This window comes from Ictidomys tridecemlineatus, chromosome 5, assembly GCF_052094955.1.
Source record: "Ictidomys tridecemlineatus isolate mIctTri1 chromosome 5, mIctTri1.hap1, whole genome shotgun sequence".
NCBI lineage: Eukaryota > Metazoa > Chordata > Mammalia > Rodentia > Sciuridae > Ictidomys > Ictidomys tridecemlineatus.
The window spans coordinates 124,341,611-124,368,208 of NC_135481.1; the positions used below are offsets into that span (position 1 = coordinate 124,341,611).

The 26,598-nt window shown below is 46.4% G+C and overlaps 1 long non-coding RNA gene and 1 gene segment (V, D, J or C); one reads left to right on the forward strand and one right to left on the reverse strand.

Annotated features, from left to right (window-relative positions):
- LOC101957805 (immunoglobulin gamma-1 heavy chain-like) overlaps positions 1–14,750 on the reverse strand; it is a 203,225-nt gene extending 188,475 nt beyond the window's left edge. Inside the window, 1 exon segment of the C gene segment in view lies at positions 14,649–14,750. Within this exon segment, the coding sequence occupies positions 14,649–14,694 (46 nt within the window).
- LOC144377983 (uncharacterized) overlaps positions 1–25,511 on the forward strand; it is a 37,771-nt gene extending 12,260 nt beyond the window's left edge. Inside the window, exon 2 of the long non-coding RNA XR_013439369.1 lies at positions 24,844–25,511. This is a non-coding gene — a long non-coding RNA (uncharacterized LOC144377983). The remainder of the gene's footprint in view (positions 1–24,843) is intronic.
- Positions 25,512–26,598: the final 1,087 nt, after the last annotated feature.

The following is a 26,598-nucleotide window of genomic DNA, read 5'->3' on the forward strand; positions in this document are numbered from 1 at the left end:
GTGACATAAAATGGCAATTCTTATACAATGTGAAATTGTTCTCTTTGGTTCCCATTTTTCTTGGACAAGAGATCCTTTTGGAGTTTAATTGTCTAGAAGTTGGTAACCATTCTTGAACTTGTGCTAAACTAGGGACGTTTTGGCCCACTCCCCCTTCTGCTTATGATTTTAGATCTCATGATGTTTCCTTATGGTTTTGAATCATAGCAGCAGCTACTCATGATTCATGTGGTTTTGGACTATAAAGGTGTCCTCTAACCCCGAGAGGAGGACAAAGGGTGTAGACTGGCAGCCCTCCCTTGGCCTGCCAGCTGGTGCATGCAGACCCCCAGCTGGCCAACAAAGGTTCTGTCTCCTGCTTTAAGATCGATTCGGTGATTTATTGCAATCTCTCCATAACTCCGGGCAGTCTTCTCACTCCCGGTCCTTCTGCAGCGTCTCTGGTTCTTCTAGGAGCAGCTGTAAGGACTCTGAGAGTCCGATTGGCAAGAACCAGAGGCCAAATATGTCCTTCTGGGTGACAGGGTCCCCACTGCCGCCAGGAGAGCAGATCAAAAGAGCCAAGGCAGGGCGCTCTCAGTACTGGGCCCAGGACTGGTTGCTGAGAGGGCAGGGAGAGTGAGCCTGGATAAGGTGTTCACTGAGTGACGCTGAAGACAGAAATGGATGAGTCTGCCGCTCTGGACTGTGTGGGATCCTGTGGAGGGGCCGTTTCAGACAGCGTCCACCTTGCCGCCATCTTGGTGGTGGATGTTTTCAGTTTGTTGCTGAAGGCAGGGATGGTTCGAGGCAGAGCTGAGAGCTTCCGTCCTGGCTGGAGTCCAGGGAAGGTGGGTGATGGTGCAGACCCCACTCTGGGCAGGAGGCAGGACCCCTCGCACCCCTGCCCTGGGATTCCCCAACCTTGTGCTTCCTGCAGCCCAGCTGGGCCTAAGTGTTGGGGACCTTGTGCCCCTCCTCCTCTGGGCGATGACAGTCCTTGCCTACAGGTGTGTGGGAGAGAGTGTGAAGGGCACAGGCCATGACAGGGTCCACTCACAGCGCCAGAGGCATGCCCCTCTCCAGCTCAGTCCAGTTCCCACCCTGGGGTGGACACAGTTCTTTGGGACTGGTTTTAGGTGGCAGAGGCCTTTCAGGGGCCTTGGAGCTATTGCACCTGAGGGGTCTTGAAAATCTTTGGGGTAGAAGGACCCTAGAGGATGTGGAGCTGCATAGGGCCAGAGGCGAGGGTATGGGGTGCTCTTTGCTCATTTCTGTTTGAGTTACTTGTGGTGAACCAGAGGTCCTGTGTGTGGTAGGTGAGTCGTCCAGCACCAGGCTGTACACCCAGCCCTTTTTACTTTATATTGGCCCAGGCTCTCGCTGAGTTGCCCAGGCTGACCTTGAACTTGGGCTCCTCCTGCCTCAACCTCCCAGCAGCTGGTATGGTGCCTCTGTGCCCAGCAAGGGCATGGTCTTTGAGGACTGTCAGCCCTGGGGTCTGCAAGGCCCATCTGAGGAGACTGGAGACACCAGCACCCTCCTCTGGACCCTTGGGTCCCCATAACCTCAAGATCACAAGCAGGACAGGGGTCAGACTGAAGGCACAAATGAGAAGCCGTCTGACATGGAGGAGGTTTCCTCTGTCTTCAGAGATGTGAGGTGCAGTTTGGAGAACAGTTGCATGTCCTCAAAGCCTAGACTTGCTCTTACAGATCGGGGTGCAGACCCCCTGTGCGGCAGGCACTGAGGTCACCAGGGGCACAGTCTGCTCAGTGCACGCACAGTGAGGAGACCCAACATACCTCCCTGCCCTACTGGGCAGCAGCCCTTGGGCCCCTCTGCTGCCCTGGGGCTCCTGAAGGCCGGGTGCCTCCAGTCCGTCCACCCAGCGGTAAGAGGCCACCAGCACCTCCGTGTGGGTCCCCAATGAAAGTCCGCCTGGCATTTGGAGAGTGTGAGGCTGGGGTCTGCCTGACAGCAGTTCAACCCCAGGCTTCACACAGCTCACAAAGCAGACTTCAGGTGCCTTGTTCCTCACTCGCTAAACACTGGAAAGCTTTCTAGGCTTTTACTCCATCTTTTTGAAACCCCTCTATTGAGATGTGACTGTCACAAAGAATGCACGCGTCCTGAAGGGACCGAGTCATGGGCTGGAACACGGCAGCACTGCTCAGCCGCAGGGAGGTCTGCAAGAGCGCCTCGGCAGGTGGCTTGTCAAGGCTCCAGCATCGCAGAATGTACCCACGCGACCCGAGTGGCCCGTGACCCTCTGGGACCACTGCTGCATGCACAGCAGTCAGGACGGAAGCAGGGCTTGGTGGCCTGTGGCCGACAGCATCAGCACAAGAAGCAGCCACTCTGCCACACTCACCTCCTGACCCTGGGGAAGACGAGATCTGCTCTTTCAACCACAATCTCAGTTTAGATGCAGTGTCCGTTCTCTGTGTGTACGACCGTCTGGCTGTCTCAATGTGGGTTGCGATTTTAATATCCAGAAAGGCCTCCAGCAACATGGTGTGGGGGTGGACATCCAGTCTCTGGGGTCACATGCCTCCCTTGGCTGATGGCAGTCCACCTCAGATAAGACGTGGAGCTCTGGAAAATGTCCCTTCCTATCTCTACCTGCCAAAGAGGATAATGGAGGAGCCCTGTCCTGATATCATATAATAGAGTGACCTCATCTGTGTCTTCTTCCTGGAAAGATATTCTAACTGGACACACCAAGAGGCCAGGGGAAGCTTAGAAGAGCAGGTGTGGTAAAGAGAAGGGCCTTCCCATGGACAGCAGGAAGCTGGACACTCCCATCCTCCCCAGAAACGTGCATGGGGACTCCTTTGGGAAAGTGGTCCAGAGCAGGAGTGTGGGGTGGAGCAGCCCCTTGAGCTGGGTGTCCTGGGGAGCCAGCGCTGTGCTCCTCGGGGTGGTAGAGCTGTCCTTCTGTGCTTAGTAGGTGCCTGCCATCAGGTGTGGACGTGGAGTCCCTCTGCAGGCTCACATGCTGGAGGCTTGATCTGCAGCAGTGTTTGCAAGTGGGCTCTGAGGAGGTGACCGGAAGACGAGGGCTCGGAATCACTGGGTCAGCCCTTCAGTAGCTGGGTGGACACAGGGAGATGGTGGAAACCACAGCACTGGGCATAGGTGGACAAAGCAGGTGTGGGGGGTGAGCTGGAGGGGGATTTCCTGCCTCTGGCCTCTTTCTCTCTCTGCCTCCCGGCTGCTGTGAGTCTAGCCTTCCACCTGGACGTTCTGCTGTAAGATGGGCCAGAGCAATGGAGCCAGCCCAACACGCACTGGAACCCTCGACACGCTGGTTATGGGTGAGGAGTCTGCTTCCCACAGGTTGAAGTCTGAACGTTAGAGAAGCACAGGGGGGCCAGCATGTGAAGCAGGGCTTGTTTAGAAAGGGGTGACCTAGACTTCTCCCGCTTGGGGAGAAGGGCCCTAGCTGGTGTCCTGGTGTCCCGAGGAGCGAGGTGTTCTGCCCTTATTATACGTCCTAGGATTCCTTTGTTCTCTGCCTTTCCCCCTTATCTCTCTCCTTCCTGTGGACTAGGCCCAGGAGTGCTGGGTGGGAGGGCCAACAGGTGGGACCCAGGTGGGCTGAAGGGGGAAGGGCAGGTGGTGCAGCCCAGGACACATGAATTATCAACCCTAGAGCTCCCTGGAGGGAGGGCAATTCCTGGGGCAGTTCCCCATTAGGGTGGAGGAAGGCTCTGAAGGAATTCACATTTCAGTCCCTCAGGGGACAGTCTCCAACTTCCTGGACTCTCTGGGAAAATCGGCCTCCTGGACCGACCTGACTTGATGACCCACCTATGCCGTCTGCCTGTGTGATTCCGGCTTCACCAGGAGCCACAGGGACCTTTCCTCCTTCCAGTTGTCCTCAGGTACTTGTCACAGAGATGGAAAGGTGACCCTGGATGAGGGGCCTCAAGTCTGCAGATGGAAGGAGCTCCACCCACAGTGGAGCAGGCCGTGAGAGGGGCCTGGGGTCTCCCTGGCTGGACCCGCACAGCTCCTGAGGAGACAGGTTCCTCCGGGACCTGCCACACTGTCCTACCCAGACCGTGATCTTTCTAGAGCCCAAGGAAATGGGGGAACCTCACTTGGCAGGACATCCAGTGGGGACCTGGGTGTCATGTGAACGTGACAAGGAAGAGATGAGTCTCCCTCCTGCAGATTGGACCCTCCACACCGCTGGGTGACTGTCCTCAGGGGGCAAAATTGGGACACATGCAGTCGAGGGCAGAAATAAAGGATGTCCACACGCTTCTGCCCCTTTCAATGCTTTATTCACTCAGATTACTCAACACAATCTTACTCCTTAATGCTGGGCACTGCGTAGACATTATCAACTCACAGCGAACAATTCTAGATCAATTCCATGCCCTGCAAAACACACTGAATCATGACAGGCTAATGACGGACATGCCCTCTGCATGCTCAGTTCAAAAGTCTGAAGCCTTAGGAGCAAGGGAGATCTTTCCATCTTCTGAGGATTTCTTCAGTTTCTTTCTTTAGTGCTCTCTATATTTCATTGTTACAGGTCTTTCACCTCTTTTATCAGATCGGTTCCCAAGTAATTGTTTTGTTGTTGTTGTTTTTGAGGCTGTTGTGAATGGGATAGTTTTCCTCACTTTTCTTTTTGCTGATTCAACTTTGGTGTATAGGACACAATTTATGGATGTTAAGTTTGTATCCTGCTACTCTTCTAAATTCAGGTATGTGTTCTAGATGTTTTCTAGTGGGTTTTTTTTGGGGGGGAGGGTCTTCTATACATAGGATTGTGCTGTCAGCTAACAGAGATAGTTTGAGCTTCATTTCCTATTCACATCCATTTAATGTCTTTTTTTTAATTGCAATAACTAGAAAGAACTTCAAGGACTATGTGGAGTAGAAGTGGTGAAAGGGGGCTTCCTAGTCTTTTTCCAGGTTTTAGAGGAAATGCTTTCAGTTTTTCTCCATGATGTTGGCCTGGGTTTTTCTACACAGCTTTTACAATATTGACGTATGTTTCTTCTTTCCCTAGTTTTTCCTGATCCTCAACACAGGTAACATTACAAACTTTCCTCTTAGAACTGCTTCCTAGTGACCCAGAAATTTTGATATGTTACATCAGTATCCTCAGGTACTGAAGTGGCACCCCCTTTCTCCACAGAAAAGCCCTCTTCACCATGGCTGATTTGGGGACTGTCAACAAAAGAGTCTCTGCAAAAGAGTCCAATGCAGATAAACTTCCTATTTTCGTGTCACCCTGTTTACTTGGCCACTGGCCGGGAAGATACCAGCACTCCAGGTGCTGGACACCCCCTTACTAGTTTTTCACAATTGTATCCAGTACAGTACTTTGTAGAAATGTGCAAACAAGGACTCTGGCCTTGAGCTGGGCTTCACAGAGATGTCCACATTTTTAAGAAGTTACAAATGGGCTCCATGGTAACAGCTGGCAGGAGAGGAAAGAAAGGGGAGAAGAAGCTCTCCCCTTCTCAGGTGTGGTCCTTGAAGAGTTAACTTGCCCAGAACAGTGGAGGAAAAATCTGCTTTTTTGTGAACTTCTGCAGACTGTGAACCTCTGAGCCCCTCCCCTTACACGCTGGGTATAAAACTCTGAAACTCCCTGAATTCGGGGTTCAGAGGATTGATTGATTACAGCAAAAGCTGTGCCCTCTGAACCTGGCTGCAGCCAAATAAAACTGTTTCCTGCTCTCTTTGGTGCCTCGCCTCGTTTGTCCCTACAACAGTACCTCTAAGTGTTCTTCAATTTCAGCCCTCATGTCTTCTGATCTCCATTCATCATTTAGTAGCACATCATTTAGTCACTGTGTTAAAGACGCTTCCATTTTTTATCTTATCATTGATTTTTAATTTTCTTCTATAATGATCTGAAGAACACAAGATATTATCGCCATTTTTTTGTTGTTTGGTAAGAGTTGCTTTGTGGCATGAGATATGGTCTATTTTAGAAAAGGATCCATGTGCTGCTGAGAAGAAAGTGTATTCAGTCATTCATGAATGAAATATTGTATATGTTTGTTAAATCTTAATTATATATCTTTATTTCTAAAGAGTCTTTAGTTTTTGTTTAGAAGATGCATCTAGTGGTGAGAAGCTGTTAAAGCTACCCAGTATTCATCTTTTTTGATGAATTCGTATTTTTTTTTTTGCCCTATTTCAAAGATGCAGTCTGTGGGGTGGCCATTTAGTTGAGAACTAGAGATAGTAATATTCTGTCACCCACGACAAATTCTTTGTTAAACACTCTCCTGGTTTCCAGACTTGGTGGCCATCTTGCATAATTCTTTCTTCTGGGAAGAACAACAAATGTATTCATGCTGTAGTAAAAATATGTGGATTCCTTCACGCATCACGCCTGTCCCCAGAGAGCATCCTTCATGGTTCCTGGGAGTGACTTGTGGCTGCAGCTTCCTGCTGGTGAGGAAGCACAGCTCCTGCTTCAGCACTGTACTGCGCTGAAACACTCTGTCCACTTTCTAATGCTGTCCAGGGGACGCATCAGGTCACCACCGCACACATTCTGCAAGTTGGTGCGTCCGTCTCCCTTGCACTCCTGCACAAACCCTCTGCTTCCTTTCCCTCTGTCCCTGGACATGCATGATTCCTGGCCACGCTGGTGGAAATGAGGGCACTTCCTCTTCCTCCTGATTACAGACAAGGACATTGTTTACATCCTACTCAGTGCAAGTGCCCGGTTAGGTCTGTGCACCACGAGAGCCTTGTCCTGCTGCTCTGAGCTCTGTGTAAGGATGGCAGGGACATGGGGACAGGGGGAAATCCGATAGGCACATAAAGTCCAGGTTGCTGGGGAAACAGGCACAGGGGAAACCAAGCCCTTGGGGAGAAAATTGGACAATTTAGAGTAGTGTTGCCATGGAGACAGTTTCCACAAACCAGAAAAAGCAGAGAATTAAGGTTGTGGTGGGAAATTCCCAAGGGGAGAGTGTGTGCTCTTTCAGAATTACAAAAACTCCAAACTTCCTCCACTGCCCTCCAAGGAGTCATTGCCCTCAGAGTTTGGGGCCAGGTACCAAGGCTGAGGGACCCCTGAGGGCACACTCCTCTCCACCCTCCTCTCATTCCCCCTTCAGCAATCACAGCCTGCATGGGGGCTCGGCCAGCCCCAGTCCATGTGCCCTGGGCCAGCTTGCCTGGTGGTGGAGGGTGCTGTGCTAGGTAGTCTAACAAGACCCAGACGCCTTTCCCATGGGCTTTAAGAGCACACGGCTTGTGTCATGTTCAAGGCCTTTAAATACAAAGCAATAAGAGCAAGAGCATTTCTGGTTTCCTCCAACAAACTCCCTAGTTTTCCCATGACTTTATAGAAACTAAATTTATATGGACAGTAGTTTGACAGAAGTCAAATTAAAGGAACATTGAGAAAACAGGGAAACTCTTAGGAGACGGGTGGTCTGCTTCCTTTCTGCGCCAGAGTCTCCCCGGATGGAACAAGGGAGTTCTGTAAGATGCTCTCCCAAAGCCCATGTGGCTGAGAACAGATCCTTGTCCAGTAAGCGAGACTGTTTTCTTCCTGACAGATTGAGGGGAGAGGCAGGGGTCACTTTCTTCTGTGCGGAAGGAGGGAAATCCGTGGCAGGGAGGACCAGGACTCTGGCACAGAGGTCAGCAGGGAGGACATTCATGGAGCAGTCTGCCGCTTCCAGGGTTTGGCCTCCTGCTGCAGCCACAAGGACACGGCTGAGCAAGACCTGCACAGTGTCCCCCAGAGCTCACAGCCCACGGGGGTGTCCTGCAAGTCACCTGAAGCCCAGGTGGTGGCAGTGACTGCAGGAAAGTTTGAGCAGAGCAAGTTCCCCTCCACAACCAGACCCCATTTTCCCTGGTCACTTGCACTTTTGAAAACTGTCCTTCCAGGGGACACCAGGAGGGTCTGGGCCGTGGTGACTAAGAAATCCCCTCTGCCTTACCCAGGGGCCTGCAGTGGCCAAGGCTCACCACACCTGCCTCCAGCTAAGTGCCTGAGCCCTGTGACCCCAGACAAGAGCCTGCACTCTCTGGGTGAGGACAGGGAAAGGGAGACGTGAACAATGAACATGAGTTGGTTAAAAAGACAATTTGTTCAGTTCTGAGTCTGGTGTGGGCAGGTCTGCAGGTGGAGGAGGGAGACTTGAAACCTGTTGCATTTAAGGGTTACAGAGCTTGGATGCTCTTGGCTTCCTCCCAGCCCCCAGAGACTGTCCTGATGAGAATCCAGGAGTCTGCTGCTGGTCTGGTGGGAGAAGACCAAGCAGGTTCCCCTGAACTTCTCAGATCTGACGCAGAGACTAGGGCAGAGGCACTTCTGCCCCCATGTTTGAAGCTCTGCCTCTGTTCCTGTGAGAATGAGCTCCTGTTTCCTCGGAACTGTGCTACTCTGGAGCACTGTCACACGGCTAGAGTTGCTCCCTGGGGACTCCTCTCTAGAGAGGAGACTGCGTACCCTGAGCACCAGCACGGACTGCCTGTGCACCTGCCCCTGGTTCTGGCCCTGCACTCAGTTTCCCCTGAGTTTCCCCTGCAGGTCCTGAGCTCCCTGTCCTTGTCCTGGGCTTCATGTCCTTGTCCTGGGCTCCCCCTGCTGGTGCTGAGACCCCTGCTGTCCCTGAGCTCTCTTCTGGTCTTGATGCCCCTAATGTTCCTGAGCCTCCTGCTTCTCCTGAGCATCTGGTGGTCCTCATCTCCACTTGCTGGTCCTCTGCTCCCCCTGCTGGTCCAGAGCTTTCTGCTGCTCTTGATGCCCCGACTGTCCCTAAGCCACCTGCAGGTCCTGAGCCCTCTCTGCTCCTGTTGATCTTCCCCTGCTGGACTTGAGCTCCCTCTGCTGATCTGGGGCACCCTGCAGGTCCTGAGCCTCCTGATGGTCTCAGTGCCCCCATGGATCCTGCGCTCCCCCTGCTGGTCCTGAGCTCCCTTGGCAGGCCTTGAGCACCTGCTGGACCTGAGATCCTGCAGGACCTGATCTCCCTGTGGGAAGTGACCTCCCTGCTGGGACACTGTGTCTTGACCACACACGTCCACAGGTGTCTCCCAGTGAGACTGAACATGCCCTCAGCTTTGAGACAGTGACGCTGATGAAAGGTCACTTTGGGTGTGTCTGTGGTGACCCTGACCCTTGATTCAAGGATGGGGCTATAGTATGTGATGTTATCACCAATGATCCAACCCACCCACTGCAGGGCCTGGCCATGTTCAAGTGGCCATGATCACTGCGGTAGGAGGCAGACCCTCCCCAGCATGGACGAGTGATGGGAGTCCCTGCTGGCTGTGGCTTAGGGGAGTTGGTAAATTCCTGATGTATTGACATGGATGGGGCCATGTGTCCTAGTCTGGCCCTCCACCTGAGTGTGGAAGCAGGTAGGTCCTGTTCACTTCCTGGGAAGTTCTAGAAATAGTAATGTCAACTTGGTTCAGGAGGATTGATTAGGAGGGAGGCTATGGCCACAGGGAGAGGACTTGACTGACACTAATGGCCCCTGGGGTCTGGAGTCCCCTAGACTGTGTCCTGATTGCCCTGGTGAGGGCTTCCACAGCAGAGAGTGGGCTAGAGAGAGTGGTAGCTGCTTCCTGGGCCAGAGCTCAGCTTCTGCAGGATGGGGGGACGTCTGTGTCACCCACTCAGAGCTGCAGGCACAGAGGTCCTCCCACTTGCTCTTCTGGGAAGACCAGGCCCTGGGTGTTTCTCATGTCTGTAAAGCCAGCCTCTACCTCAGAGCAAAGCCTGTCCAAGGAAGGGGGCATGACCCCTGTCCTTGGGAAATACCCACAGAGCACTCCTAGGCACTTACTCACCCTGCTGAGTTCTTTATCTACAAATCACAGGAGAGATCTGCTGGGCCAGGTGTCCCTGACTCAGTCAGGCTAGGTGGGGACCCATAGCAACTCCCCAGCAGCCACCAATCAGCATGAGACAGGGAAATTCCTGGGATGCCAGATGACCCTCCCAGTAGTTTATGGTGGTTGATAACATGTTGGGAAACCATGTAGTTCAGCACATATTCCCCTCAGTTAAAAGGAGTGCCCCTCTCGTAATCAATCACCCCTACCCACCTTGTTCCCACCAGTGAATGTGCTAATCATGTTTTAGAGTTGTTATTTGATTTTCGCGCAGTGTGTGGTGATTTGCTAAGAGATGCTATGATGTACGTGGGGTCCCTGCCTTCCCCAAAGAGTGTATAAAACTGCTGCAAACCCTGTCAGTGTCACCAGTTGCTGTGTGCACGAGGAGGAACCAGCTAGCTCTCAATAAACACCTCTTTGCTGCTTACATCGATCTGGGTTTCTGGTGGTCTTTTGGGGGTCCCGAATTCCAGTATAACACAACCCTGGGCTAGCTCACTGTTTGATGTACAGAGAGCCCCAAGGACAGCCCTTCAGGGAATCCCACTGAAGACCCTCCCCTTAGTTGATGGAAAAGACTCTTCTGAGCTTCCTCAGGGTCTCACCCAGGGGACCCCAGAGCCGTCACTTCAGCCTCAATAATGCTGCTCTGTGTTCCTGTGTAAATGCACCTGAGTTAAAATGCACATCCCTGGACTATGTTCAGTAGGAGTGGTGAGAGGGGCCATCTATGTCTTGTTCCTATATCTGAGGAAATGTTTTAGCTTTTCCATTCAGTATGATCTCGGCCTTGGGATTGGAATGTATTGCCTTTGCAACAATATTTCCTCTCACTGTAGGCAGAAGGGCAATTTCCAAAAACACAAGTGGTAATAAATTCTGGTGAGTATTTGGGGGATTACACTCATTAATTGTTGTTAGAACTGCAAATTAGCACAAGGGTGACAGTGGCCACCTTAGGCTGTGAGTAGAACCCTTGCTGCTCTGCCACTGCACTCATGTTAAAATGGACACATTTCCTTCTCTTCCTCTCTCCCTGCTCCTCCCCAGCCTCCCCCTCCCTAATCTAAGGGGAAACTGGATTACCTCTCTTCCCCATCCTAGGAAGAGCTATCTGTCCTTGAGCACACACCCACCACAGGAAGAAGAACTCCAGACTTTGGGGATGGCACCAAAGACCACAGAAAGGACTCTCTCCCAAGTGAACAGGTGAGTCACAACTGCAACAGAGAAGAGGTGGAATGTGGCCTTGGAGGCACCTCTTTAACAGCCCCCTGCTCCTGCTGATGGGCACTATTGGCATCAGATCAATATTGGCCTCAGTCACCATTTCAGGTCAGGAGTCATTTTATCAAAAGTCCCAAAGTTTGGATTCTGAGGCAGTGCTGCTTAACTTTCCCGAAGAAGATGTGCCTGCTGAATGCTCACCCCACCCCAGCTTAAACTCCTGATGTTACCGCTGTTGACTGGTGACGGGTCCTTGCTTCCCCAAGGCTGAAGGATAACACCAGAGAAGCACGCCGAGGCAAGTTTAGAGTGGAAAGTTGAAGCTTTATTAAAGGACAGCAGAAAAGACTTCTCCCAGACGAAGAAGGGGACCCAAGAGGTGGAACCAGGAAGGGCAAGATCTTCTCCCTTTTATGGCTAAGGTTCTCTTTCAGCTTTCCCGCATTCCTGTTCCATTCCTGTCCTTGATTCTGTTACCTTGCAGTGATAAATTGCAGGTGGGAGGGCCCAGAAGGTGAGGGGCAGATGGGTTTAGGAGTAACCTGGGCAGGAAGGACTTTGGATTAGCATCTCCATGTTGGCTGAGAGCTGCTTCATTAACATTTCCTTGGGATGGGCTCCCAGCCTTGGGGACTTTTTCAATCCCCCTTTTCCTGGACTCCATTCTCAGTATGGCCTTCAATCTTGATTTTACTTGATAGTAGACAGGATTTATCTAACTACACTAAATACCCAGCTTTAAATCTGGCTTCACTAAGTACCCTAACACCCCCCACCCCAACTTAAACTCCTAAGTACCCTAAGATTCCCCACACCCCAGCTTAATCTCCTAAATACCCTGAGATTCCCCACACCCCAACTTAAACTCCTAAGTACCCTAAGATCAACCCCACCCTATCTAAACTCCTAAGTACCCTGAGATCATCCTACCCCAAACTACTAAGTACCCTAAGATCAACCCCACTCCAGTTTAAACTCCTAAGTACCCTGAGATCACCCCACCCCAGCTAAACTCCTAAGTACCCTAAGATCACCCCCACCCCAACTTAAACTCCTAAGTACCCTAAGATCACCCCACCCCAACTTAAACTCCTAAGTACCCTAAGATTCCCCACACCCCAGCTTAATCTCCTAAGTACCCTGAGATTCCCCACACCCCAACTTAAACTCCTAAGTACCCTAAGATCAACCCCACCCTATCTAAACTCCTAAGTACCCTGAGATCATCCTACCCCAAACTACTAAGTACCCTAAGATCAACCCCACTCCAGTTTAAACTCCTAAGTACCCTGAGATCATCCCACCCAGCTTAAACTCCTAAGTACCCTGAGATCAACCCACCCTACCTAAACTCCTAAGTACCCTGAGATCATCCCACCCTACCTAAACTCCTAAGTACTCTAAGTATCTCAGGAGATGCCTCTTGAGGGCTATAAACTGCTCTCTAAGTGCCACAGGCTGCTGCTCTCCTGGAGGGACAGCCTTGTTGCTATGCCTCCTGTTGCTGACAACAAATCTCTGTGTGACCTTGTGGTGTATGGCCTGCTCCTTGGACTTTGTGTGAACTCTAAAGGTGTCCTTTGAGGTACAATCACACCTTTGGGACAAGAGTGCCCTGTTTTGTTTTGTTTTGTTTTTCTGAAAAGCAATAAACCCTCTTTCTCCTTTTTCTCAAATCCGTGTCCTCTTATTGGATTGGCATCTGGGACAAGGACTGGGCCTTCAGCAGCACTTTGGAGAGAACGTCACCACGCCTTGTGCCCAGATCCTGGACGTGGAGCTCCAGGACTTGCTGCCCAGCTGGATTTCAGTCTTGCCTTGGCCCCAGCCCTTCCTTCTGTGCCCCCATTTTTCTGAATGGAGATGTTTACTCTGAACCTTTATATAGTGGATTCTTGTAAATGGCTTTGATCTTTAGAGCTCACAATGCTGGTTTGCCTTGAGGCTCAGAGGAGACTTTGGACCTGAACCTTGGGGCAGGGCTTGAACTATTGAGACTATGGGGAATCTTGGGAATGGACTAAATGTATTTTGAATTGTGAGGTGGTCATGAGCTTCTGGGGGCCAAGGGTGGAGTGTTATGGTTTGGATGTGAGGTGTCCCCCCAAAAGCCCATGTATGACTGCAACTAGGGTTAGAGTGGAAATGATTGGGTCAGAGAACTTAACCCCTCAGTGAATTAACCCCCTGTAAGGGATTACTGGGAGGTGACTGAAGGTGGGCAGGTGAGGCTGGAGGAGGTGGGGCATGGGGGTTGCCTTGGGGTATATATTTGTATCTGGTGAGGGTCTCTCTCTGCTTCCTGATCATCATGTGAGCAGCTCCCCTCCTCCACAGTCTCCCACCATGAGGTTCATCCTCACCTTGAGATCTGAGGGATGGAGCCTGCTGTCCATGGACTGAGACGTCTGACACTGTGAGTCATCAAATCAACCTTTCCTCCTCTAAGTGGTTCTGGTCAGACCTTTCAGTCACAGCAGCAAAAAAGCTGACTAAGACACCACCACATGACCAGGTATTCCAGTTTTGTCACAGTCCTAAAGATGTAAACTAGGCATTCTGTAGTGACACAGGCACACAAGAGTTTATAGCAGAAACTCACAGCCCCCAAGGGAGGGACCCAGCCTAGATGTCTGTCACCAGATGGATGGTAAAGATAATGTGGGGTGTGTACAGAGTGGGGTTTTACCCACCATAAAGAGGAATTAAATGAGAGTGTTTCTGGTAAATTGGTGGAATTGCAGAACATCAGGGGAAGTGAAATGACTCAGACTCAGAGAGTCAAGGGCTGAGGCTTTCTCTCAGAAGTGGAAGGTACAGTAAAATAAGGGGACAGAGGGACATCAAAATAGAGTGGATAGTAGAGCAGTGGAGGAAGGGAATGGGGGGTGAAGGAGGAGGAGGGAAAGGAGGAAGGTGGAGGGAAATTGACCAAAGGCCCCATTTGCAGATATGAACACACCAGAGTAAATTCCGTGTAAATACCTTTCACTAAAGTAAAGAAAAAGTGTAAACTAATAGAAGAGAGGCCCCCAGAGGCAGGATGCAGCACTTGCCCCTGCTCTGCTCCTGCTCCTGGTTGACCCTGAGCTCCTGTGTGCTGAGCGCCCCCTGCTGGCCCTGGGCGCCCTGCAGGAGGTTTGTGTCTGGGCTCACACTGAGGTCCCCTCACTGTGTCTCTGGCACAGTAATAGGTGGCTGTGTCCTCGGCTCTCAGACTGCTCATTTGCAGGTTCATTGTGTTCTTGGAGTTGTCTCTGGAGATGGTGAATCGGCCCTTCACAGAGTCGACATAGGTTATGGTACCACTACTAGGACTAATGAATGAGATCCACTCCAGCCCCTTCCCTGGAGCCTGGCGGACCCAGTGCATGTTGTAGCTACTGAAGGTGAATCCAGAGGCTGCACAGGAGAGTCGCAGGGAACCCCCAGGCTGCACCAGGCCTCCCCCAGACTCCACCAGCTGCACCTCACACTGGACACCTGCAAACACAGAGGCACCCTGGTCAGGACACTGGCACTCATCCACTCTTCCTCTCACTCCTGTCCACTCACACACTCAGGGTCTCTGGTTCTCTATTCATTACCTTTGAAAACAGCCACCAGGAAAACCCAGCTGAGCACACTCTCCATGGTGAGCAGCTGTGTTCAGTCCTGATCACTGAGTGGGCTGAGCTGGGAGTCCAGGGCTGGGCTCCTGTGCAGAGCTGCAGGGTCAGGTGGGCTGGTTTTCATGAGCAGAGGGAGGCCCTATTTGCATGTCCTCCTGCTATGTAGCAGCTCTGGGTGGAGGCCCAGGTAGAGCAGCTCTGAGAGCAGGAGGGAGTGTCATGGGTTAGAACAGTGTAAATAGTAGGGCTAAGAGAAGATGATTACTTTTGCCAATTTTTCTGCTTGGCATTTATCACCCATTAATTTCATTAACACATGTACAAAATCATGATCCAGGGACAGTGCTAACTCCATGGTACAAATGTAAAATCACACACAGCAGCATGAGTGGTGGCCACTGTGTCCAACAGCACGTATCGGGCAAGAGTTAGAGGAGTGTTTGTGCTGTTGCTCTCATCTTGGACATCACTGCCCCACAGACCTTCCTCCAACTCCCAGGCAGACGCACCTGGTGACAACCTCAGAGCCCCATTTTGTGGGTGACCTCACACTTGGTGGGAGCTGGGCTCACTCAGGGTGGAGCAGACTGTGGGATGACTATCTCAAGGGCACAGGTGAGGCCCTGGCGTGTGGCCCCCTGACTGATGTCAGGCCATGTGCAGGACAGGGAGGGGCAGAGAGGGGCAGTGCAGGCAGAGCTGGGGCTTTGCAGTTTGGCCAGGAGAGCAGCACACTTGTGGTGCAGCCCAGGAGCTGTGGCCAGGAGGGTGAGGCCAGCAGCTCCACTGGGAGCAGCCCAGGGCTTTGCACCCAGAGGATGGAGGGGGTTTCAGGATCCCAGGGATCAACAAGGCCCAGCTTCCCCAGCTCAGAGGCAGAGATGAGGATCTGAAAGACCCTCCAGGGCAGGGCCTGTGGGAGAGAGCTCTGGGCTGCTGACCCAAGACTGCCCAGGGCATGGTTTCCCCTGTTCAGCCAGCAAGGGGCTCAGAGGTTCCCAACCATGGTTCAAGGGAGGCCAGGACCTGCTCCCTGCTGAGGGTGACCTTGTCCTCAGCCACACCATGCTGGCTTTGCAGGGGGCAGACTGTGAGAGTTACAGGGTCAGGGAGGCTTACTTGAATGCTTGAAAGGAAGGGCTGGGAGGTCCAATGGGGGTCAGGGGTCAGAGTCCCTAATGGCATTCCTGGCAGGTGATGCATGGGGCTGTGAGATGGAGTTAGGGCTGCTGAGGAGACCCCTGGATCAGAGGAGGCAGCAGTGAGCAGCACTTGCCCAGGAGGCTGCAGGTCAACATCACTAAGAGGGAGTCCATAGGGTATGTCCAGCTGTACTGTTTATTGTGGTTGCCGAGAGCCCTCCATAAAACTTAGGAGAATGGAAGCCCTCTTTGATCTTAAGGCCCACTGTAGGGTTTTCCTGAATCTTTTGGAGTCTTTGCACTGGACTCTGGGTTCTGCTAAAGTATTTGTGCCTTGAGGAATTTGAGGATGATGACTAAATGTGTCTGCATTATGAGATGGAGGTGAGAGCTTTATTTCCAGGGATAGAATGATTAGTGTGCATAATTGTCCTGCAAAATTCAGTGTGCTAAGCTTGTTCTGCAGCCCCTTGGGCTCTGGGGGAGTGAGGACCCCTTAGGACTTGGGGACTCATGGAATATCTGTCAATCACTGTGGGCATGCCCTGCAAGGTGACTGTCAGACCCCATCTCTTCTTCCCTCCCTTTGGAGTCCTTCAAACTAGGTGAGAGGCTGTCCCCACAGTGGGCTCTCTGCATTGCCCCTGGCACACCCAGGAAAGGTGTGAATGCAGTGGACTCCTCTCTTCATGGACTAGAGCACTGGAAGTCAGGAGCCAAAGGAAAGCCCCTCTTCATGTGTTGATGGCCTCAGGCACTTGCCACAGGGGTGCACAGCTGAGGAACCCAATTTAGGTTACAGTGCTAGGAGAAAGGGCCAGGCCTGAAGGACAGCCTCTTCCTGGCCTCAGTCTCCTGTCAATGTAAGAAGCTGGCCTCACAGGGCAGAGCTGGACAGTGGCTGTGGTGGTGAGCAAGGTCAGGAGAAGGAGGGGCTGAGACAAGAGGCACATGGCCATGGCTGACACAGGAGCACTTGTCTGTCCTCACCCAGAGGGTGGCTGTGGGCAGCACGCTCACCCTGCAGACCCAGCAGAGCCAGCAGGAGGGATCAGGAGGGCTCTCCTCCCAGGAGGGAGAGTGTGGGGTGATGGGTGGACCACGTGTCCTGAGCTGACAAACAGGCCATACTCAGGCACCCAGACCACTGCTCTCACCATGAGGTGAAGCCAGTTTTCACAAACTGAAATGACAGCCCTGGGGTGTGGCCACAGGTAGAGCAGGCTCCACGTTCACAGGCCCTGGATTCCCCCTGGAATCATAAAGATCATAAAGTTATTTGATTACTATGTAGAGATCTACAAGAAAAATGTCCCCAGGTTCCAGGATCAGGAAGTTAGTAGAAGCTGGAGATGGAAACTGAGAGACAGAAGCCAACAGAAATTCAACACAGGGAAGCACCAGAGGGGCACAGTGAGTATCAGGTGCACCAGGACAGGGAGCAGTCCTGAGCAGTTTCTACTCAGCCACCAAGAATCAGTCAGTGACCATGTCCCTGACCTGGTGGTTACCTGAACAAATTAAAAGTGATATCTATAGAGGAAGGACAAGATTTAGCCAACAAGGATGGCATGTTCTCTCTCCTGGCCCTGGGCATGGCCCTGGAGCACATGGACCTAGCTGAAATGGGTCAGGCAGAGGGAGACCATCACCACACCATCCCTTATGTGGGGAAGCTACTGCATCAGGTCCTGGAAAGAGAGAGGGCAGGGGCCCCTGGAAATGGAAAGGTGCAGGGAGGGCAAGGGTTAGGATGGGTGGTGAGGGCCATGTGCAGAGAGGGCCACATGCAGTAAGGGCCATGTGCAGAAGCTCACAGAGCACCCGTGGCCCACAGGCAGACTATGCTTCCCAGTGACTGGGCAGAGCAGCTGGTGGGCTCCTGTTAGACCAGGATGCAAGAAAAGACCAATGACCCCAATTAAAATCAAATTAAAGCAAACTTATTATTTTGGCCAGCTGGGCTGCCTCTCCCAACAAAAACCATAGGAACAAGACAGCCCTGCTGTGTCCTTGCAGCCCAGATTTATGGCCCACAAAGTTACACACAGGGGGGTTATAGATAACAAAACTCTGAGGAGCATTACACAAAGGCTAGTTTACATTTTTGCTGACCCCGACATCCAAATTTATGAAGTTCATTAGAGCCTCAGAGAGGGTTGTTATATGGCCAGGGAAGGCCAAGATCAATGAGGCATCCCTAAAGTTTCAGAGAGGGCTGCTATCTGGTCAGGGAGAACCAGGCATGGGTGAGTTTAAGGCATGGGCAGGCATTCCAAGGCAGTTCCGAATTTGCAGTAATTTATTGTAAAGCTCAAATTATCTTTTCATGGCTTTGTGGCGAGATGGCTTCCAATTTTAAGAGAAAATCAGGCTGGGTCTATCATTCCCCCCTTTTCTTATGTGTCCCTTTTAAATCTTTAATAGGGTAGGGGAAGAGCACTGAAGGAATTTTAATGCCTCAGGTAGCAGTCTCCAACTTTTTATGAACTTACCCAAAACCAGTCTCCCAGATTTGACCTGACTTTATTAATTATTTATATTGACTGTGTATGTTTTTGGCTTCATTGTTGTAAGAAGAGGGGCATCACTTGTTTTGGCTCCTTCTGAGCTGAGAGGGGGTGATGTGAGGGGGCACGGTGTGAGGTACATGAGTTTTTCTTTTAGAAGTCAGTTCAGTTTGAAATCTGGGTGGGGAAGAACAGTTTGTAAAGTCCTGTTCTTCTATGGGTGGGGATGGGTGCTTCTATGAGAGAAACAAAAAACATGAGTACTGAATAAACATTGCAGCAGCTGGAACATGTCACTGTATAGTAGAAGTCCTCTCAGCAGGGGGTGCGAGGGCTGAGAAGTATATATATATTTACCAGGAGAAACTGTCTCCATAATAAGGCCAGAGTGGACAAGGCCTTTATATAGGAATGTAAATCTTTAACATGTTTAAAGTTATCAGGAATGTAAACACAATATTTAACTTTTAGTGTATGGATGTCCTTCCCCATAAGATACAGTTTAATAATTTAATGTCATTTGATCTTGTAAAATACTTTTTCTAGTATGACCTCTGTATCTAATAGAGAAACCTTTAATTCTGTTACTTAGGGATGGATAATCATACTAGCAAACACCAAGCCTCCCTGTGTAGGTTAGGAATATCTGTGGGCCTTAAACTAAAATCTACTCTGACAGTTCCTCTTGATAGTCTCTTTTTATAGTAATCAGGCTTTTCTGTCTGAAAATCATTTTTGTTGCCTCCAGTCTTTTTTGGGGGGCTAACATAAGGTGTATACCTTTAATAATAATAATAATTATTATTATTATTATTTTAAAATGCCCAGGAATGACTGTATTTTGGTTTTAACTGACTTTGCTAAGTGTTTAAGATGAAGCAGTGAAACTGACTTTTTTTCTCTCTATTGTTAATAGTCAGCTGAGTTTCCATGAGAGTCCTGGGGGAACTTGACAGCAACTTCTCAGTTCTTCTAGTGCCATTTGCGCTAGGATGGGTCCAGGTTTTGCTCTACCATGTGGCTTCCGTTGGAAGCATCAGGGATGTCTCCCTTCTCTGATGACCCTCCTCTTCATAGAAAATGCACTGATTGGCTTTCTGTTCTCCAGTGGTCTCATTAATCTCCCTGATCGGGAGGTTATGTGGCCCAGAGATGTAAAGCTCTTTAAAGAAATCCCCTGTTCCCTGGATTCAGACTGACTCAGAGGGCAAGAGCCAAATATTGGGGTTTTTTGGCCCTTTTAATTTAACTTTAGTTTTAAAACTTAATCTTAAAAATCCAGCAATATAAATTTTAACAGCCTTATATTAAGAGTACTGGGCTTTAATGTCTATAACTTTAAAATTATTTATCTTTTTTATTAATTGGTGTCTGTATTATCCTACCTGTCTTGTAGGTGATGGCTTGTTATCTTAAATTAACCCAGGTTGTGTTTTTAAAACAATACTTCTGCAAAACACTAACAGGGAATCTTTAGATCATTTATAAGGAAATTACAAAATAAAATTAACAAGAGTAAAAACACATTTAATTCGTGAAATAGCTACCTTGAATTTTGGCTGAGTTATACATTATATCCCCTGTTTGAGATCCTAGTAATCTTGACAGAGAAAAAACAACTTTTAAACATAACTTTAAATGAACTAAAATCTGGCCTACTGCTTTCATAGTCATTCTCATATGTAGTAAGATGGGACACAAAACCTATTCTCAGGTAAGGCAGGACTCTATAAATCTTAAGTGTTCTAGTTCTAAAGCTGATCTTTGACTTTTAAATATCATTTTACAAAGTTTACACAAATTGTTTGAGGTCACATGAATATTAGCTAACACCATAGTATATCACATTTAAAACATGAATTAAAGAAAGGATGAAAGTTTTTAACTTTTATGGAAATGTAGCAAAATACTCTGTGCTTTACAATATTAACCTTTACCTAGATTAGGCTCTCATTAACTTAAAAATACATTTAAAATGTTCCCCAATGTAAAAAGTAATGTAAAACTTTACATATCTTTTTAATAACAGGTAAATAAATCATATATATATATCATATATATATATAATCATATATATATATATAATCATATATATATATAATCATATATATATAAATATATATATTTATATATATATATATTTATATATATATTTATATATATTTATATATGATATATATATATATATATATATATATATATATATATATATATATCTTAAAATTACCATGCAACTTTAGAACACCAGCTTGATACTTTGACACTCTTTTAAAGCTTCCTGTTTACAGCCTTGTATATGTGGAAGACATGAGCACATTAATAGCATGACAATTACATTGATGTTATTATGTTAACCAAGTTTAGTTTTTAAAGAAATGACAGAACAGTGGTCTAAAATAACAGTTCTTATTTAACCAGTTGTTTAATTTTTAAGATTACTTGCTCTAGAAATAAAAGTCAATAAACACAATGTTATAGGTAAACATATGTTTTAAGAAATCTTTGTCTTTTTAATACATGACTGATTGTAAAAACAAACTTATTGGTAAATCAATCAGATATCTAAAAAAATGACTCATGAATGAGTAATCCCATATCAAATTTACTTTACTTATTTTATCAAAATGTTAGACAAGTGTATTGAATGGTGTTAGCCATTTTTTCCTTGTTGAAGGAAAGTCCTAGAACCAAGGCATCTTAGACATTTTATAGACATTAATATTTTATTAGTTTTTGGAACACCTAGAAAAACTTGTAAGCTAAATTTAAAGATATTATTTCTATCTGTTTACCCAATTTAAATTGAAACATTTAAATCACGTGAATTAAAAATCTTTGGATCCATTTTCTAAAAATTTCTATGAGTGCTCCTTATATCTGTTAATTTGAATATCATATATATGATATACAGACATATGCACATACAGACATACAACACATAACACAAGTGTGCACATACAACACAATAGTAAAGGCCTGTGGCTTTTAGCAGATGAAACTTCCATTGCAATGTTTTAAAAACTTCTTAGTTGATCAAAAATAGAACTGATCAGAAAAACATTAACCTAGGTCTGTAGGATCAAAATTGAAGCCAGATTTAAAGTTAGGTAGTCACTGGTCTGTTTTAAAGGTTATAGATTGTTTCTTGGGGATGATTTTGGCTAAATGTGCTTTTTTTTTTTTTAACAATCTGGTATCTGAATGGGTTTCTGAAGCATTGCACAATATTGCAGTTAAAAGTTAGGGTTAAGTAATTGTTTAGTTTGTGATTTCAGATAGTTCATGCCAGAGAACTTAAATACTTAGGATAGAAAATTAAAAGAACTCTACTTCCAAGTTGGCAAGTAACTCCCAATCATTGTTTTATTTTTTCATCAATTTTTGAACTGGGTAGCCTAAGGAGGTTTCACTAGGTATACAGTGCATTGATTTGGGCAAGGATAGTAAATTATGATTTGGTATCTGTTTCTCTCAGTGTGTAGGATTTAGGAAAAGTGTTGAATTAAAACATTGGTCTGGCTTACTAAAATGACATTAATTAGCAACAGTCTTGGGAATTTTCAAAGCTTAATTTTAGATATACATGGTAGTGTGTGGATTTTTTCCAGGTGATTTAATGTAACTTTAGGAACTTCAGAACAAAGAAAGTAGCTTAATGATCCTGAAGGAACTTCTTCTGATGGTGGCTTTTATATTATCAAGAAAGATTCTATTTTCAGTTTTGTGTGAGCAAGTTTTTCTAGTGTAGGAAGATATAAAGATGAAATTTTGTAAATTGTATCTTATTTCTACTTCCAAACCTGAAAATTGTGACTTATGGTTAAAATGCCTTAGGATGAAATTTCTGCTCAGAATTCCGGTTTTCCAGGTCCTTCCAGACCTCAGCCAGGGCTTACGCTGATATGCAAACAGAAGCAGTTTGGAGCTCAGGCCCAAGAAAAAAAAAGAGTAAAAGTGTCTTTTTATGGGAACTCAAACTAGATTAAACCAAAGAGTAAATTGTATGACATTTACTAACTACTGGCCGGTCAATTTTTTCTAGGACTTTTTGCCTTTTCTTAGATTCTATATTTTTTTGAGCTCATGATTTTGTTCCTACAGACAAGTTAATGTTTTTCTGATAAGTTCTATTTTTGATCAACTGGAGTTTTTTTTTAAACATTGCAATGAGATTTCACCTGAAAAATCTGCAAGGCCTTTTGTGTTATGTGTTACACTTATGTCAGTGTTGTATGTCGGTATGTCTGTGTGTATGTCCATATATCATGCAGTGATATGACAATTGACAGATGAGGAGCGCTCATGAAAAATTAAAAATGGATCCAAATATCTTTGATTCATGTGATTCAAATGGCTCAATTTAAATTTGGTAAACAGATAAAAGTAAAGATGTCTTTAAAATTAAGCTTTTAAGTTTTTCTAGGTGTTCAAAAAAGGCCCTAATAAATGTCTATGAAATCTGCTCAGATTCAAAGGTTTACAAGTATTGTTTCAAGATGTGAACAGAAGGAGGTTAACAGATGAAAGAGAAACTAGAAGGTTCTAGATATTAATTTAATAGAGGAAAAATGTATTTCTGGATTGAGTAATTAAGAGGGTTTAAGTAAGTAATAAAGAAGGTCTGTGCAAGTTGGTTATAAGTGTAAGTTTTTGAACAAAGTATTCTTTAAGAAATTAAACAGCTGGTTAAACAAGTGCTGTTGTTTTAGAGAATTGTGCTATGTTATTCCTTTAAAAGCTAAACTTGGTTAATATAAAAACATCAATGTAATTGGTGCCATTAATGTGTTCATATCTTCCAGATATACAAGTCTGTAAGGTAGAAGCTTTAGATGTAAAGTTCCATGTTGCTTTTTACACTGAGATACAATTTAAATGTATTTTTAAGTTAATGATAGCCTAATCTATGTAAAGGTTTTATTGCAAAACGCAAAAGTACTTTGCTACTTTTCTACAAAAGGTTAAAAGCTTTCAGCCTTTCTTTAATTCATGTTTTAGATGTGATATTATGTTGTGTTAGCTAATATTCATGTAAACTTGAGCAGCAATTTATGTAGGCTTTGTAAAATGATGTCTAAAAAGCAAAGATTAGCTTCAGAACTATAGTATTTAAGACTTATGAAGAGCCCCACCTTGAGATAAGGCTCTATGTCCCATCTCACTGTATGTGAAAATGACTATGAAAGAAGTAGGCCAGATTTCAGTGCATTTAAAGTTGTGTCCAAAAGTTTGTTTTTGTCACGATTGCCAGGACCTCAAACAGGGGATTATAATGTATAACTCTGCCAGAATTCAAGGTAGCTATTACATAAACTAAATATGTTTTTATCCTAGTTAGTTTTGTTTTGTAGTTTGCTTTTAGATGGTCTAAGGATTGCCTGTTAATGTTTTAAAGAGGTACTGCTTTAAGAACTCACAACCTGGGTTAACTTAGGATGGGGAGTTATCACCTACAGGATAGAGAGATAGACTTTAAAGCCCAGTACTCTTAATACAAGGCTGTTGAAGTTTATTTGCTGGATGTTTAAGATTAAGTTTTAAAATTAAAGTTACCAATATTTGGCTCTTGCCCTCTGAGTCAGTCTGAATCAGGGATAGGGTCTTCTCCAAAGGGCTCTGCAACTCTAGGCCACATAACCTCCTGATCAGGGAGATTAATGAGACCAGTGGAGGACAGAAAGCCAATCAGTGCATTTGCTGTGAAGAGGAGGGTCATCAGAGAAGGGAGACATCCCTGATGCTTCTGAGGGAAGCCACATGGTCAAGCAAGGCCTGGACCCATCCTAGCACAAATGGCACTAGCAGAACTGAGAAGCTGCTGTGAAGTTCCCGAGGACTCCCAGGGTAATTCAGCTGACTGGTAACAATAGATGGAAACAAAGTCAGTTTGACTTGCTTCATCTTAAACACTTAGCAAAAACGGTCGAAGCCAAAACACAGCTATTCCTGGACATTTTAAATAATTATAATAGTTAAATGTAACCTCCAACAATAAGTAAAACTGGAGGCTACAAAAGAGATTCTTAGGTAGGAATGCCTGATAACTATCAAAAGGAACTGCCAGAGTAGTTTTTAGTTTAAGGCCCACAGATATTCCTAACCTACACAGGTAGGCTTGGTGTTTGCTAGTATGGTTATCCAGCCCTAGGTAACAAAATTTAATAGACACAGGTCATACTAGTAAAAGGATTTTGCAAGATCAAATGATATAGTTTAATAATTTAATATCTCAAAAAAAGGACATCTGTAACCTAAAAGTTAAATGTTGTGTTTACATCGCTGACATTTCTGGCAATGTGACAAATATCCTTAAAGATTTACATGCTCAGATAGAAGTCATATCCTCAGCAACTTTGTCATGGAAACAATATCTCAGCTTCTGGTTCTTGGTACTTCCTGGTGGTAAACATTGTTAGTCTTTGTCTTTGCCATCATACACATTGGCATATTCCTGTGCTATGGCATTTATTGCTGCATCAATATGGTTCCAGTACTAATGAATTCTTGTTTCTCTTATAGACCACCCATCATTCAAATGGCCCTCCAGCCTATCATGGACCACTCAATAGACCCAATTTTTAAAGGGGACTCCAAACTGCTTGCCCCAACATCGCCCCATTTTGTCAGCCTGAAGAAGCCAGAAAGATTTTCTTCGCCCCCTTTCCTTACAGCAGTAAGGAGTTCCCAAATTAGAGGGGGGAATGAAGCCAGATTTAAAGTTAGGTAGTCAGTGTAGTTAGGTAAATCGAGTCTAATATCGAGTGAAATCTAAAATGGAGGCCATGCTGGGAATGACTCAGGGAAAACAGGACAACTCATGGAATGTTAATGAAGTTCCAAAAAGGCCCTATGCCAAAGTCCACCTGGAAGTATTAATGAACAGCCCCCAACAGATTTGAAGACAGCCCATCCCAAAGAAATGTTAATGAAGCCCAGGATACAGCCCCCAACAGATTTGGAGATAGCCCATCACAAAGAATTGATAATGAAGTCCTTCCTGCTCAGACTACTTCTTTGGCCCACCTGTGTCCCACCCCTGGGGCCTTCCAACCTACATTCCATCACTGAAAGAACTATAAAAAGGGGAAACAACCGCACTTCCACGGATTCCACCTTTTGGGTCCCCTTCTTCCTCCGGGAGAAGTCTTTTCTGCTGTCCTTTAATAAATTTCGAATTTCTACTCTGACCTTGCCTCGGCATGCTTCTTTGGTGTTATTCTTCAACATCGGGGAGCAAGAACTCATCACCGGTCAACAGCGGTAACAAAATCATGAGCCCCCCCCAAAAAAATACAGAATCTAAGAAAAAGCAAGAGTCCTATAAAAAAATGACCAGCCAGTAATTAGTAAATACCATACCTCAGATCAGTCTCCTACTGAGCTCACAGGCTTCTTCCCTTTGCATTTCACTAAGTCCTGGCTGAGGTCTGGAAGGAGTAGGGAAAACTGCTATTCTGAGCAGACACCTCATGCCTAAGGCATTTTAACCATAAGTCATAATTTTCAGGTTTGGATGTTGAAAATTATGATACAAGTTTAAGATACAATGTACAAAATTTTATACCTTTACATCTTGTTTTGTCAAAGGAAAAAATTTTTGTACACTAGAAAAACTTGCTCACACACAACTGAAAATAGGATCTTACTTGATAATATAAAAGCTACCATCAGAAGAAATCCCTTCAGTATCATTAAACCACTTCCTTTTCTCTGAAGTTCCTATAGTACTATTAAGTTCCAAAAGAGAACCACACACTACCATCTATATACAAAATTAAGCTTTAAAAATTTCTAAGACTGTTGCTATTTAATGTCATTTTAATAAGCCAGACCAACATCCCAATCCACCACTTTCCTTTCCCAAGTCCTACACACTGAACGGAACAGATACCTTACTATGATTTATTATCCTTGTCCAAATTAATGCACTGGTACATAGTGACATCTTCCCAGTCTACCCAATTCAAAAATTGGTGAATGAAAACCTGAATGATTGGGAGTTACTTGCCAACTTGAACGTAAAGTTCTTTAGTTTCCCATTCTAATTATTTAAGTTCTCTGGCATGCATCTGAAATCATAAACTAAACAATTACCTAAATCCAACTTTTAACTGAAAGATAGTGCAGTGCTTCAAAAACCCATTCAGATACCAGATTGTTATAATAAAACATCATCTTTTAGACACACATTCAGCCAAGAAACCATCTATAGTATCAACACATTATTGCCCATGTCTTAAAGGGCCAGAAACAAAGATACAGCACAGACAGACA